Source organism: Phyllostomus discolor, chromosome 1, assembly GCF_004126475.2.
Source record: "Phyllostomus discolor isolate MPI-MPIP mPhyDis1 chromosome 1, mPhyDis1.pri.v3, whole genome shotgun sequence".
Lineage (NCBI taxonomy): Eukaryota > Metazoa > Chordata > Mammalia > Chiroptera > Phyllostomidae > Phyllostomus > Phyllostomus discolor.
In genome coordinates this window covers 56362416-56379206 of record NC_040903.2, presented here as the reverse complement: position 1 = coordinate 56379206, position 16791 = coordinate 56362416, and the positions used below count along the sequence as shown (strand labels likewise).

Genomic DNA, 16791 nt, shown 5'->3' with positions numbered 1-16791 from the left:
GTTTTATTTTATGCCTTCTGGGTTTATGGTAATTCAGAGAAAGACCTTTTTAATTCAGAGACTCTTTAAAATTTCTCTTATAATTCCTCTTTAATTTCATGGATTCATCACTTTATATTAAGTTTTGAACTTTGAGGAATTTATACTTGTACAGATTTGGAGGTTTGGCTCCAACTCTGTTTTTCCAGTGGGATATCCACTTATTGCAACCTTCTCATTATATAAACATATAGGTTATTCTTTAATTTCAGAGGATGCCATGATATGTCATTTCAATGAGTGTTAGTTACACATCTCCTCTGTTTTACTTAGGTTTCTGATAGTTATGAAAAAGGAAAAAGTCTGTTGCATGAAAAGCACATGTTGAAGGCTAAAATTGCCAAACTAAGACTGGAAATAGACAAACTACAAAATCAGAACCAGGAAATGGAAAAAAAAATTTGAGGACATTGTTATTGTCAAAGCAAATAATGATCTTCTTCAAAAGACAATAAAAATGAATGAGAAAACACTTACAAAAACAATATCCCAATGTAATGGGCAGCTTCATGTTCTGACAGCTGAGAACACAATACTAAAGTCTCAACTAGAGACTGTAAAAAAAGACAAAGAAAGACTGGAAACAGAAGTTGAATCATACCAGTCGAGACTGGCTACTGCTGTACAGGATCATGAGCAAAGTGAGACATCAAAAAGAGACCTGCAACGTGATTTCCAGAGAGCAAGAGATGAATGGTTTCGTTTACGGGACAAAATGAATTGTGATATGTCTGACCTAGAAGATAGAAATGAGGTGCTTTCTCAACAACTTTCTGAAGCTGAAAGTAAATTCAGTAGCCTAGAAACTGAGCTTCAGCACACAAGAGAAGCTCTCAGAGAAAGGACTTTGGTTTTAGAAGGGGTACAGAGAGATCTAAGAGAAATACAGTGTCAAAGAAAGGAAACTGAACACATGTATCAAAAGGAACAAAATAAAGTGAATAAATACATTGAAAAGCAGGGCTCCTTAGAGGAGAGGCTATCTCAACTGCAGAGCGAAAATGAGTTGCTTCGGCAGCAGCTAGATTATGCTCACAACGAAGTTTACAAGAGAGAAAAGACAGTCATTGATTTCAAAGATCAGTTACAGGATATCATAAAAATATTTCAATCTGAAAGTGAAAACCAAGCTCTTATGGTGAATGAAAGAAATACGAAGTTAATCAATGTATGTAATCGTTTAAAAGAAATAATGCATGAATGTAAAAACGGTAAAGCAGAAAAAGATGTAAGTATCAAAAAAATAAATAGTTTTCAAATTTCCTATAGGAAAATATTTGATGACAGCTAAATGTTGAATCTAGTTGAATATTGAAAATATAGAGATTATTATTGTGTCTGCTCTATCAGCTTAAAAGCAGACATTGTATCCTACAAAGGAAAATTAGACCTGAGAGGTGTTTAGTTTTGAGTAAAGACATTGTATTGCCTATGAAATTTTAAGACATTAAATTACAGATGTTAATAGATATAAATTGATATTAATAATTTAGTCATGCTGATAAAATATTAATTTTTATCTATCTGTCACCATATTTTAATACCATTATGAAGCAGATAAATGGAAATGCTCATACCTAAAATGAGTATTTTGAAATTAACTTTCAATTAAGTGTATTATCTTGACAGTTAATCTCAGATTTCCCAGATGAACTGAAGTGTAGACTCTGTATCTCATAGTACTTTTCCTTCAGTGACTTCTTACACATTTTATTTGGTATAATGTTATTTTTATTCATGTCAATTTGAATTAAACTTAGAAATGTTTCAGTCTTGAATAATGTAATCCTATGACCTTTCAACTCTTTAAAGACATCTACTTTTTATTAAATCATAATTTGACACAATGTAATGAGTTTTAGCAAAATTATACTTGATTTAATCTTTCCACTGTTATTTACAATTTTCTTTGAATATTTCTACAAATAATTTGCTCATATTTCTCATTTCAAGACCCAATTACTATCATATGGAGATAAGTTTGCATGGTACAGAGAGAATGGTAGTTCTCTGTGATTTATTAATTTGGCATTGACTCTCCAATTCAGACTAGTGAGGGGTGGTGGCAGGGTTTATGCGTAGCAGGGAGGGAGGTCAAGGCCAGATTACCTAGTAAAAAGGAATGTGTCCATATGAAGAAAAGAAAGTGAATTGATGTATGTGGTGATGTTTTTCCAGTTATATATTATGTTAATAATATATGATTCTAACAAAGTATATACAGAGTAGGGTGAAAGTAGGTTTACAGTTGTTTATATGGAAAATAATACAATAATTAATAAATAATATTACAAGAATAAACTTTGTTGTGCATATTCACTACTGTAAACCTTCGTTTGCTCCACTCTGTATGTGAAGTTATATATTATTAACATAAGTTAATATAGTGTGATTTATAACATCAGTAACAGAAATATCTTACTAGGCAACTGTGAGACAACTTCACCAAGAACTGACTGGCACCCTGGAAAATCAATCTGTGTCAGAGGCTTCACTGCAGACTACGTCACATTCTCATATGAATTTAGAAGATGAAGCACTGGATATAAGGAAGAAATTAGATCAAAACACAAGTCAGGTATGTATGAAATTTAGTACCTCATCAGTGAATCTACAGCTGATTAAATAATATAAAATGTTTTAGGATACTAATTTTCATGGGCAGCTTTCTTTTTATTTTTATTGTAATTAATTTATTATAATTTTATTATCTTTATAGTGCACTTATTTCTAAAACCCTGGCTCTTATTCTGCCATTTGTACTTACGTTTTTTTTCTTATAATACTTATAATATTTACCCTTAGGAAAGTTGAGAATTATGCCTTATTCTTCATAGAAATCAAGACAGTTTTTTTTCTACTAAGCAATATTTTTAGTGATATCTCCATTATCATGATGAGGCAGACAGATAAAATCTGAGGACAATGTTTAATGGAATGTTCCAGAAAGTTGTTTTATTTCTTATCTTCACTTTTGTGAATGGATATGGAATCTGGATTTACTTCATAGATTTTATAATGACTTATGTGGAGACACCATTATACAAACCAGTTGAAATAGGCATTTCCTTCATTTTCTCTCACTTTGAAACATTGCAAAAGCATGGAAATAATTCAGATCATTGTATTATGCACATCCACAACAGAGAATTAAGAAAATTAAATTTATTTATTTAAGTATTTTTTTATTGATTATGCTATTATAATTTTCCCAACTTTTCCTCCTTTATCCCCCTTGCACCCTTCCAGCATTCCCCCAACCTTAGTTCATGTCTATGGGTTGTACATGTAGTTCTTTGAGTCCTGTGTTTCCTATACCATTTTTTATCTCTCCCCATCTATTTTATGCCTACTAATTATGCTTCCTCTTCCCTGTGCCTCTCCCCTCCTATTCCTCCCTTTCCCCTCCCCACTGAAATCCCTCCATGTGATGTCCATTTCTCTGATTCTGTTCCTATTTTGGTTGTTTGCTTAGTTTTTGTTTTCATTGTTTTTCTTTTCTTTTAGGTTCATTTGTTAATAGTTGTGAGTTTGTTGTCATTTTACTGTTCATAGTTTTGATCTCTTTTTCTTAGATAAGTCCCTTTAACATTTCATGTAATAAGGGCTTGGTGATGATGAGCTCCTTGAACTTGACCTTATCTGGGAAGCACTTTATCTGCCCTTCCATGCTAAACAAAAGCTTTGCTGGGTAGAGCAATCTGGGATGTAGTTCCTTGCCTTTCATGACTTGGAATACTTCTTTCCAGCCCCTTCTTGCCTGTAAGGTCTCTTTTGAGAAATCAGCTGACAGTCTGATGGAAACTCCTTTGTAGGTTACTGTCTCCTTACCTCTTGCTGCTTCTAGGATTCTCTCCTTCATTTTTACCTTGGCTAATGTAATTATGATGTGCCTTGGTGTGTTTCTTCTTGGGTCCAACTTCTTTGGGACTCTCTGAGCTTCCTGGACTTCCTGTAAGTCCATTTCCTTTACCAGAATTAGGAAGTTTTCCTGTATTATTTGTTCAAATAACTTTTCCACTTGTTGCTCTTCCTCTTCCCCTTCTAGTACCCCTACAATTCAGATGTTAGAATGTTTAAAGATGTCCTGGAGGTTCCTAAGCCTCTCCTCATTTTTTTGAATTCTTATTTGTTCATTCTTTTCTGTGTGGTTGTTTCTTTTTTCCTTCTGGTCCACTCCATTGATATGAGATCCAGCTTTCTTTCCATCACTATTGGTTCCCTGTGTAGTTTTCTTCATTTCACTTATTGTAGCCTTCATTTTTTTCATCTAATTTGTGACCAAAATTAACTAGTTCTGTGAGCATCCTGATCACCAGTGTTTTGAACTGTGCATCTGATAGGTTGGCTATCTCTCACTTGCTTAAAAAGATGGGTTCTGGGACTTTCATTTGGTTTTCTGTTTGAGCCATCTCTCTCTCTCTCTCTCTCTCTCTCTCTCTTTTTTTTTTTTGGTCTGGTTGCACCTATTACAGTGAGGAGTGGAGCCTTAGGTGTTCACTAGGGCTAGACACCCCAGTCGCTGGGTTGTGATGTTGTATGTGGGGGCAGAGTCAAGAGGGAACCATGGCACTTGCTCCGCTCTCTGTGGGACCTCAGTCCCTTCTGCTGCTTCCCCCGAGCAAACTGGGCCCCTCTGGTGCCAATTCCCATGTGGGTCGGCTTGTGCACACCATGGGACCCTCTAAGGACCTCTCCTGTGAGGCTGGGTGTCTCTCTGTGCACCTCAACTCCCACAGGTGTCCTCAATCAGTGTCCCAAGGCTCTATTTCCCAGTGCTGGGATCCTGGGTTGCACGCACTGCCTTGCTTTACAATCACCGCCTCACTGGGTCTGCTGGTTGCCACCCCTTGGCCAGGGTCTGCCAGCTGCCGCTTGCGTGTTCAGGGTCCACCCGCTGTGGTCTTGCATGCCCCGGATGCCTTACACACCCTTGGATGCCTTACACACCCTGTCCCAACTCTCTCTGCTCTCTGCGCCGTGACCCAGGCCTGGCTGCCCGACTCCACCCCTCCTACCAGTCTGGATGAACAAGTCTATTTCAACTTCTTGGTTGTCCGACTTCCATTCAGATCAATGTTCTGTCAGTTCTGGATGTTATTCTGTTTCTTAATTGTTGTTGTCCCTATCTTGGTTGTGCGAGGAGGCACGGTGCGTTCCACCTTTGCCTCCATCTTGGCCAGAAGTCCAGGATTTGTCTTTAACTCCAGGAAGGATTTCTTCTTGGAATGCAATTCAAATTAACATCAAACATTTGTAGCTCTAAAAAAGTTTTAGGGCATTAGAATCCATATTTATAAGATTTATTAATTAGAGTCTTATTTTGAAAGTTTTATTTTGGGAGGCATTCATTGACTCAGGCCTAAACAGCTCAATATGACATCCCTAAAACATATTTAAAGATTACAGAGAATCAATATTGAAGAAGAGGTAAGAGACTTTCTCCTGAGAGGTGGCTCACAGTTGTTCTGTGGAGGAAGACATGAAACAGTCATAGAGAAATGTATAAAATCAAGTGCAGATGTTGTGTGGCAAAGACGATGACAGTAAAGATATTTTGGGGGACTCCTGGTCTTTTTAACTTTGCTCTTGATTCTGAGTAATTTGAACTTTCACATTATAAGTCTCTACTTACAGTGCCTATAACATTTTTTGCAACTGAATTTATTTCAAAATCTGATGCTGGTATTGACTTAGACTATTCTCAGTCTGCACCTTCATAATGAAACAATATTATTTTGTTCATGCAGAATGATGATTGTACAACAAAACTGGTAACTGTATCTTCAAAATGTCTAAATCTGGATAAAAAAATAAATGTCTTCAACAGGAGTCAGTATCTGTGGAAGCATTACAAAAGAAATATGAACAACTAAAGAATAAAAAAGGGAATTTGAATCAAGAAGCAGTAAACCTCAAAAGACATATGCTAGTGAATATGACAGAATTCAGTGAAGGAGAGCAGTATCGCCAGAAAGCTGAAGAAAGAGTGAGATGGGATATAGAAGCAAAATCAGAAGTCAGTTGATCTTCACTGGTCAGTTCATTGATCTTTAATTTGCTTTAATTCATTTTACTGCAAATTGCATTTTGGATATATACATTGTATGTTTTTCCTTTTCTTAATAGCAATTTGTTTTGTAAATTTCAGGAAGGATGGTGGAATGTTTCTCCCTTTCAATAATATTTCCACTTTCCATCATTATTATCACTAAATCGATCTTTCAGAATGATTCTTACTAGAGTATTATTTTATTTTTAAAGACAAGCTGATATAAAACAAAATTATTAGGAAGAAAAGAATAAATTGTGATTTCAAAATTATACCATTATTAATTATACTGTTTAATTTTAAAACCGAGTCTATTCTTGGTATTATCAGAATGTGAGTATAAAAGATTTAACTATTTTTATAATTTAGACTTAATTTAGTTGACCTCATAATAAATATTTTATACTTCAGCTTTTTCTTCATGTTTAAAGTTACTCTCTGAATCTTTGACTCAAAATTAAAGAAAACAAATGTAATTGTTCAGATTATACTTATTTTAAAAATGTATCCTTTTTATTTATTTTAGTCACAGCAGCATCTCAAGGTAATCTGGAGGAGTTAAAAGAGATTCATTATGCTGTAGCAAAAAGGCAGTTGGAACTCAGAAGTAATCATTTGGAATCCAAATTCCCCAAAATAAAAACTTCTCATGATTCTAAAGAAACAGATTTGGAAAAATGTAGACAACTCTATCTAAAAGAAATAGAAAGTAAAGAGTCATTGAGAAATGAACTTAACAAGTAAGTCAAAACACAGAATCAGAGAAAATAAATTTACTTCATTAATTAGTTTCTAGAGAATAATTTTTATTGAGCTATGAGATTAGTAGGAAGTGGAAGCTAAGTAGTGTAATTTTGGAAAATGATGGTAGTAAATAAACTTATCTTTCAAATATTCTTCCAGAACAGCTTGCATCTCTCCTGTTTTTGGTTTTACATTACTTTATTTTTTCCCCTTAATATTTTCATAGTTAACCTAATGTATAGTCTTTAAGCTAAGTGTTTCTGAAACTTTATAATTTAGGCAGTAGTATTATTATAAATTTTTTGTCGGGATTCCCCTAAATAGAAATATTAACAAGTTCAACTGTTTTTTGGAAAATAACAACTTAAACCCAGAGGATTAAGTACTGGGCATATTCTGGGACTTTGTAAATTTACTTTCTTGGTTGCAATCTTTGTTATTATGTTATCACCAGAGGGCGCCTGGAGACAAACTTTTATAGCTTTTCTAGTCTACATAAAGGCATACATGTTAAATAGGGAAAGGTTAACAAAGGGTGAAAGGCTGTATAACTGACAAAGTTACTAAAAATAATCAGGTGGTCTGGGGGGGGCGTGGAAGACAGAAAGGACAGATTCCACCTTCAGTGCCTTTTTCAGTTCATTTTGATCACCAGCTAGGCTATCCTGTTCTCCCGTAGAGCTTGTTGCTCTAAATTAAGCATCGTGGCAAGTGGCTAAAATCTCCAAGGTAAGGAGTGTATTGTACAAAGGTGGTACAAAGCAAACATTTGGAAATATCTGTGAGGGATTTTTTAAAAAAATCTAAACTGGCTTACTAAATAGGTCCAAGGGCATCCTTAAGAATCTTTTAAGTACGGCTCTTCCAGAAGGCAGCAAGTATCACCTGAGAAGCCACATACATGGCTGACAGCCATTCCTCTTCCCTCCCTGCTGAGAGTTGTTAGGAATATCCCTCCTCCCACCTTCCGAATGTATACTTCTTTAGAACAATTTAGAACCTATACTTCTTATAGTAGGTCTGCTCGCAGACATTTTCAGTGTTACAATGCTGTTTAATGGGAAATTCCATTTACTATTGGTGGCAACTTAAAAAAATGCAAGTTGCTTAGGGAAAAATGAAATACTGAGCGTTTGTTTTTACAACCTTCACAGGACTAAGGAGACGCTTGCAGAGACCAACATTGAGCTTCTTCTGCAGAAACAGCAGAACAGATCTTTACTCAGCACTTTTAATCCAAAGCCAGGAGACAACTTATGATGGAAATTTTGATAATTTTTTGCTCAATAGAAATCCTACTCAGAGAGATAAGTTAGCGATTTCCACTTCAAAGGCACGGACTTCACCTGACGTCGTTGTGAAGGTTAGTTATATTATCCTTTTTCCCCTACATTTCAGATTTCTGATATAATTCTCGTATTTAATTTGGTAAAAATCTGAGTTGTTTAATCTTGACTAATGCACACTAAGCAAAAGTCTTAATTATTTGTGCTAATATAGAAAGGAGATACAAATTTTACAATCTTTTTTAAGTCCCCAGCTCTCTCATTTTAAAGATAGACCTTTCATGAACTTTACTCAACAAACGTTAACTAAACTGACACTTTTTAAAATTTTTAAAAAGCTACATTAGAGCTCAATTTTAAGAATTAAATATTATTGCCTAATAACCAATGGTATACTTGGAGATGTTCTGGCTTACTTTGTAATGGATTTGAGTTTGGTGATAGTTCATAACGCTTTTAAAGTTTTGCCGCACCCTGATTTCCCACCCCTAAGCGTAAGTGACATCCAAACGCTTGACCATTCACGGTATTTGTTATTTAAATGAAATGAAGATAAACTCTTTTTATGAATTAAATAAACTTGTAATGCTGAAATAATTAATTTCTGTTTTTAAGTGAAAATTTTTGTCATCTTTTTATGTGAGAGAACATTCTTAATTGCTATTTTACTAACAGCATTTTAATTTCAATCATTATACAATGTCTTGCTGAGGAATTATCCATTTTCTAAATTGTTAAATTAGGCAAATATTTGAATTTTTAATATTTTAAGTTAATTTTTTTCATTGATTTTTAAAAATATATTTTATTGATTATGCTATTACAGTTGTCCCGTTTTCCCCCTTTCACTCCCCTCTGCCCTGCACACCCTCTCCCACCCACATTCCCCTGCTTAGTTCATGTCCATGTGTCATATTTATAAGTTCTTTAGCTTCTACATTTCCCATACTTTTCTTACCCTCCCCCTATTTATTTTCAGCCTACAATCTACACTTAAATTAATTTTTTTACCATTTGATTTTTTTAAATGAAGTTCACTTGTGTCTATGTATCTTGCCATCCTTTAATTTATTGATGATTACGATGGCAATGATAGGGCATCTTGAAATAGCAACTAGTTTTTGTGTATAAATATTTTAACATATCCATTCTTTACCTTATTAATTGAATTTTCAGCTCCAGAATTTTTGTTTGGTTATTTTTTATAGTTTGTCACTTTTTGTCATATTTGTTATCTCCTTGGAAAAGTTCTCCTTCTGTTCATTAACTTCATTTCCGAGCTCACTGCCCTGCCTTTTGGGTTTTCTTGTATATTGTTGAACTTCTTCATGACTGCTATTTTGATTTCTCCATGATTTCCATCACAAGTTTTTGCTACTTTGAGTTTCTTTCTGGAGAATTGTCCTTTTCTCTGTGTTACTCTTCCCGTGGCAGTCCAGGCTGCTTGACAAGTCGTCCCTCTACTGGCGCGTTTGAGGTAGGGGACACTTTTTTATCAAGAACGTTTTGCTTTTCACAATTCAGCAGGTTGATAATTAGAGCTCTTTCTTCTGTTTTCCAATAGACAGTGCTATAGCGCAGTTTTTGTTTTTTCCTACTGCTGCTACTTAAGCCTGAGGGCAGGGGAAGTCCAGGTGTGGGAGGGCCTAGCCTTGGAGGTTTACAAGTGGGAGTGGCGGCCTGGGTGACCAGCGTGGTGGGTGGCGGTGCTGTATCCCGTTGTCTGGGTCTCAGGGCACCACCATCATGGCAGAGGGATGTGGCCAGGTGAGGAGAACCAGTCTGTGAGTCCACTGAGGTGCTACCTCATTCTCTGCGGTCACTGGCAGCGCTGTGCTGTGGCCCAGTGGCTGGGCCTTGTCTTGGCTGCTGCTCCTGGTCTATGGTGGTGGGAGCATGGCTGCACCTGGGGAGGGGTCTAGATTTCGGGGGAAGCAGTGGTGCTGGACTGTGGTTTGGGAGCTGTACCCCCACTCCTCCACTGCTACTGTGTTGCTGGGGCTGCAGGTTCAGCTTGTCCTTGGAGAACTGTTCTGATTGTGTTGTTTTTCGCTGATTTGATTCTTGGCTTAATCTACTGCCCTGTTGAATCTCTGCAAATTATTCTTCATTTCAGTTAGTGTATCCTTCATCTCTGTCTGGTTCTTTTTTATGGTTTCCATGTGCTTTCTTTATGCTGTTGTGGTTCTAAGTTCACTGAGCATCCTTATAACCAGTGATTGAGTCCTGCATCTAGTAGGTTGCCCTTCTCATTTGTTTAGTTATTTTTCTGGAGTTTTGTTCTGTTCTTTCATTTGGGCCATGTTTCTTTGTCTCCTTATTTTGGCAGCCTCCCTGTGTTTGTTTCTGTGTATTAGTAGAGCTGCTGTGTCTCCCAGGCTTGGTAGAGTGGCCTTGTGCAGTAGGTGTTCTGCACAGGGTAGGGTCCAGTGGCACAACCTCCCCACTCACACAAGCTTGGCTGGCACTCCAGGAGTGCCCCTTGTGTGGACTGTATACACCCTCTGTTTATAGTTGAGCCTTGATTGTTGTTGGTACATCAATGGGAGGGATTTACCCCTAGGCCATTTAGCTACAAGGACTGGCTGTGACCATTGACCACTGTGGAGGGTCAGCTGTGCAGCAGCCCACCCCACAGAGCAGGACCTACTTAACTGGGGTCTAGTGCCAGCTGAGTCTGCCCCTCGAGTGTGTCACTTATGGAATGGTTGGATGGTGCTTCAGTGTGGTCTGGAGCTTTCCAATGGGTGTGCCATCTCTGGGTCCTCCTGGAAGGTGCAGGCCAAGGTCAGCTGCCCCCATGTTCTTCTCAGGCCCAACTGACATGAGCTACAAATTGATCTGCAGATGGCTGCTACTTATGTTGGGCTTGGAGGTACTTAGGTGAGGACAAAACGCAAACCAAGGCCAGCTGCTGCTAGTGCTAAGTTGGGGCCACTTAGCAAGAAGTTTGGGGCATGCTAAGACTGATGCTATTTGTTTGCAGTATTTTAGGAAAGTCTAAAGCATGAGCAAGACAGGCCATTTGCATAAAAAAGCCACTAGAGACAACTTAGGTGGGCCCACTGGTTGGGTGGGATAGGGTCTCAGGGAATCACCAGGGCAGGGCAAATACTGTGAGTCTGTCTGATTGGTAGAGACTCAGATATGGTGCTCACCTGCCCACTCTGTAGTGGGTCAGGGTCTCGGAAAAGGAGCAATGGCCTCTGCTAGCACTTCTGTATGAGAGAAAACTGCCTCTGCCCTCAGCTCTTGCCCAGGTGCCAGACAATTCAGTTCCTCCCTGGATATCTCTTTTGCTTTTTGAGCTGCTATCCCAGTCCTGGAGCTCAAAGGGAGTGAGTACAAGAAAGTCTGTGTGTGGGCCCTTTAAGGGGAAGACTCAGGACTCTAGAAGTCCTCTGTCTCACTCAGCCTCAATCCCCACTGCTTTTCACAGTCGGAAGCTATGGGGACTTCTCTTCCTGGCACTGGAATCCTGGGCTGGGGGACCTGTTATGGGGCTGGAACCCCTCACTTCTCAGGATATCTGCAGCCAAGATATCCCTCTTGATATCTACCCACCGAACATGGTCGTGGAACCAGCCCATTCTGCGTCTCTGCCCCTCCTTCCAGTCTCAGTGTGGCTTCTTTAAATCCCTCGTTGTAGGACTTCTAATCAGCTAGATTTCAGGAGGTTCTGAGTGCTGGTTGTTCTGTAATTTATGGTTGTGGGAGTGGGCAGATGTGGTTGTGGGAGGATGTGAGTACTGCATTTATCTACATTGCCATCTTGACCAGAAGTCCCTGATTAAACTTTTATAAAGGGCATTTTTTTAAACAATTGAAAAATAACACAGTACATGTAAAATATGACTTGACTTGTTTAAGCTTCTTTTTACCAATAAGATCAAACATCACTTTTCTGAAGTCATGTTTATTCAATAGATCAATATCAATTATACTTTATATCAGATTAATCTAAGTGGCATTTACATATCTATGTTCTCTATTATCCAAAAGTTAGTGGGAATTGATTTTATTTATGTGATTATTTATTTATTTATTTCCACAATCCCCAAGTTAGGTCTAGTCTCTAAAATTGTTACACAGTCCTGAGCAGTGTGGCTCAGTTGGTTGAGTGTCCTCCAACAAACTGAAAAAGTTCACTGGTTCAATTTCTAGTCAGGGCACATGCCTGGCTTGTGGGTTCCATCCCTGGTCAGGGCACGTGCAAGAGGCAACCAAGTGATGTTTCTCTCTCACATTTTCTTTCCTTCTCTTTCTCTCTCCTTTCCCCCATGTCTAAAAATAAATAAATGAAATCATTTAAAAATAAGTAAAAGTTAAATAAAATTATTAAAGGATATATTTCATAAGCTATATGTCATTCCTATGATAATGTCTCTTGTTTAACTTCAATACTATATATAATATTTGACTTATTTCAGATGCGACAGGAGGTTGATAAAACTCTAGAGAACTGGAAGAAGGTATGTTGCCATGTTTTATTAATTACATTTTGATATCATTGATTTCTGAGATAATCTGAATAGTAAACAGCATCCATTTCCATGTTTGAGTAACAGATACTGTATTAAATATTTTCTCATTCACAGGGAATGAAAAATGTGAACACATAAACATTCATAAGGAAGAATACACTTATTTGCATTTATTCCTCATGCTCCATAGCTTTTTAAAAATCTCCTGTGTCCATGTATCTCCTTTCATTTCTGGCTTTCCCCTTCCTTTCCTCCACCATACCTGCAGATCTGTCAGCCTGCACGCTGAAACTCTAGTCAGAAAACTGGGCTGCACCCACTTCTCACGTTTTTGCTAGTGAGGTCAGGCCAAGTAGCCTGGCTCACCTAGTAATACTCAGTCAAGCAGTTACAGTTCGTATAGCAGTCACTGAGGGGCGACATTTAAATCTCCAGTCATTGACTTTGTCATTGGTTTACCTATGACCCTCAGGAAAAACTCCAGATTCCTTTGCTTGGAGTACAGACATTGAATCCATTTAGTTCTCGCCAAACAATTCAGCCTTATCTCTAGATGCCACCCACCCCACTCTGCCCCTTTGCTCTAGCATCTAGCCAAACTAGACTACTTCTAATCCCACAAGTGTTCTTCCTCACCTCTAGTCTGGGCATCTGCTTCATTGTCTATCTGGCATACTCTTTCCTTGTCCTTCAGGTACCAACTTACATATGTATCACCTCCATTAAAGAACTGACATTACTGACACAAAACTGGGATGTCCCTTCTGTGTGCTCCAATACTGCCCTGTTAATATTAGTCATCGTATGTATGACTCTGAGTGGAAACTGCCTGCTCATCTTTTGCAGTGTATGATTGCCCAGGGGTGGCCAGTGTCATATTCACCCTGTAACTCCAGTGCTTGTCATGCTCCCTTAGTGCATGGTTGTTGAACAAATGAACGATGAACAAGAAAACCAGAAACTCGGATACACAGCCACAGCAGCAGATAACTCAGTGTGCAGCCGTGGGCAGACTGTGTTCCATAGTCATCTCATGTGTGTGTGTTGCAGTCATGCATAGACGTTTTCATTCTTCACACTTACACCTATTTGTATTTTGGATAAAGAATATAATTCTACCTTTTCCCTTCCAGATGCTGTTGAATTTGAAGCTTAAGCCTATAGAGCTTATCCTGTAGCATCAACTGATCAGGCAAATTCATGTCAGGGTCTCCTTTTGAAAACATCATGAGAATATGCACAGATTTTGCAGAAAAGTTATATGATCTGAAATATAAATAGCACTTTATGTACTGGACTATTTACATATTTTAATTATTTTCCACTAAATCCATGATATGTGAAATCTTTATTAAAGAAAACTATTTTTGGATCATATGTGTATGATGAAAATTTCTGCAGTATTTTAAACTGTTTCTTGACATCTAAGTTTTAAACAGGTTTTGTAAATAAAAAGCAGTACTATTATTGTGTTTTACATACTCAAGCTGACCAAATACCAGCTATTTAAACAACACCCAAACAACCAGGTAGCTATTCATACTTTAGTGGTATTAATTGATAGCTTTTTGTATTTTTTAATTTATCACTATATTTGGTTCTAAAGATTTAGACAGCATTTTGATATCTGCTGCTCTGGCTACAATCAGTGTTTGGGTGTATTACAATTGTTATAGTGCCATAAAGCTGATCATATATAATATAATATATAATACATAATACCTCATATATAATATATTAACCATTTGTGAATTGAAGACATGATGCCTCTTTATTCCTAAGTACTTTGGTGTGTATTTTTTAAGAAAAAAAGAACTGTGGTATAATTATCAAAATCAGAGAGTTAAAATTGGTTCAGTATTATTATTTAGCTTGGACATTATTCACATTTTTCCTGTTGTCTCAACAATATCCTTTATAGTCAAAGAAAATCTAAGATGATGTGTTGTGTCCAGTTGTGCTGTTTCCTGAGTGTCCTTCAATCTGGGATAGTACTTTAGGCTTCCTGTGCTGTTCATGATGAAACCAGAAAAGCTGGCATTCATGCTGCCTATCACTACCAGAACCAATAAGTAGAGACAAAGATCGAATCTTTATGGGCCCTTTATTCAGCTGCCAGCCATCTGAGAAGATGGCCTGTCATATACCCTAAAAACCATCTTAACATCTCATCTCAAGATGACCTTTTTATAAGGATAAGAAATAGGTAGGTAAGGGGTTTGAAAAAAGGTTAATCAGATAAGAGTAGCAGCAATCTTCTTAGCATTTCGTTGTCTACTGATGAACAATTCTTTATCTGCATTATGGACATTCTCTCCCTGGAACAGAACCACTCAGAACCATCCCCATCATCTGCAGAACCCCTGGGACACAAAAGTTGAATTGCTTGTCGACCTGGAGTCAGACAAGTCAAGCATTCCAGTTCCTGGAACAACCATTTTCCACATGCACTAATCACTTAAGCTTATCATCTATAAGTCAAGCTAAAATCTTTTAACTCTTGAATTCCCCTCTCAATTGCATTTATGTTTTGAAGACTATGGGCCAGTTATGCCATTTGGTCATGAATGTCACACAAGTGATGCTGAGTTCTTCCCAGGACAGCAAATCTGGAGGCACACGTTCAGTTCCATTACTGGCAATGTTGACTTTGGTCACGTGGTCAAGAAGTGTCTGCTAGGTTTGTCCACAGTAAAATTATATTTACCTTTTACATTGTACAAATATCTTGTGTGGAGGAACTTTTTGGCCAACCCAACATTTGGTTACTCTTCAAAATTTCATCCACTACATTTAGCATCCATTGGTGATTCTTGCTTGAATCAATTATTATGTTGGTTGTTAAATGATGATATTCTTACTCTGCCATTCCTTCTACATTAATAAATACATAAAGCCAAACCAAACAAACAAATGAAAGAGATGGAAAAACTTATTTTGGTGCCTAATTTCCCCCAGATTTGGCCAATGATAGCCATTGCAAGCTGGCTTCATGTCTCTTTAACCCGCCCCCATTGCCCTTCCTTACTGTCTGAACAACAAGATGTTCCAAGTTCATCCTGTAGTTCTCTGCCCCAGCTCTGGAATCAGCCATTTTTCATAAAAGCCCTGATTCCTTTGTGGGGAGGGTGCTGTTTAGAAACCAAGATGCGAAACTAGTTGTGGTGGGTGTGCCTATTGTATTGGGGTTGTCATTGCTCATAGACTGTTACAGTGAGCAGCACGGAGTCACATGTGTGTACAGAGATACACATACATACATACATGCAAGCACTGATCTGTACTTTTTATGTCAAAATAGGTTGAAAAGCTGGAGTTCTCACCAATACTTCCAATCCAGTCCCACATGGTTCATTCTCATGTTTTCCTTTCCATTTTTAACTCTTTCCTGACAGTAAGCTGGCTCCCATCATCAGCATCTCTGATTACTCATCCAATATTCTTGTTTGTAACCCGTTTCTGCCCCAATGCACATGTCCTCCTCACTCGCACTTGGATTGCAGCACCCCACATTGGTCCCCTCTGCTGTTTCTCCCAAGGGTCTTCCCTCTGTACCCCATCCTCTCCCACACACCGGTCCCAGGCTACCTTCTCTACAGATGATTTACCCCCACGAGGCTCTGAAAACCCAAGCTGGGCTGTTCTTCTGCCCCTGTATGGAGGCCTTCTGACCTTGTTCAGTCTTTGATCTCTCATCCCATGTTGTCCACCTTTCAGGGATGCTCTGACGTGAGCTCCAACACTGTGCAGTGGGTCCCTTTCAGACGTACACCTGCCTTGCTCCATCAGGCTCCAACACCTTCCTGTGAGACACCACACACCTCCCTATTTCTGTCCTCGTGCCTTTGAACTCAAATGTCTGGGAAGAGAAAGAAGAAAATGGAAAAGGGCTTCATATAGCTTTTATAATCAACTTGTCAAGCTCTACAAATACACAGCAAGGATTTTGATTAGACCTGCATTCTCTAAAATAATTGTGGAGAAAAGACATAATAATTGAGTTTTTCAAACTATTTAATAGTCTGTCTCCTTAACTCTCAGTGTTTAAAACATTTCCCATAGAGGTCTTGCATATATTTTTAGATTTATTCTCAATTATTTGATACTTTTGGTCCTATTATAACTTATTTTAAAAATCAATTTTGGCTGGGTAGCCTAGTTGATTGGAGCATTGCCCAAATGCACC

At 37.9% G+C, this 16791-nt stretch overlaps 1 protein-coding gene across 1 annotated transcript in view; it reads left to right on the top strand.

Annotated features, from left to right (window-relative positions):
• Positions 1-8264, top strand: part of LOC114491912 (coiled-coil domain-containing protein 144A-like) — a 38008-nt gene extending 29744 nt beyond the window's left edge. Inside the window, 7 exon segments of the mRNA XM_028506221.2 lie at positions 313-437; positions 439-1267; positions 2465-2617; positions 5870-6062; positions 6618-6831; positions 7990-8079; positions 8081-8264. Coding sequence (XP_028362022.2) covers positions 313-437; positions 439-1267; positions 2465-2617; positions 5870-6062; positions 6618-6831; positions 7990-8079; positions 8081-8246 — 1770 coding nt within the window. The 3' untranslated portion in view covers positions 8247-8264.
• The last annotated feature ends 8527 nt before the right edge of the window (positions 8265-16791 follow it).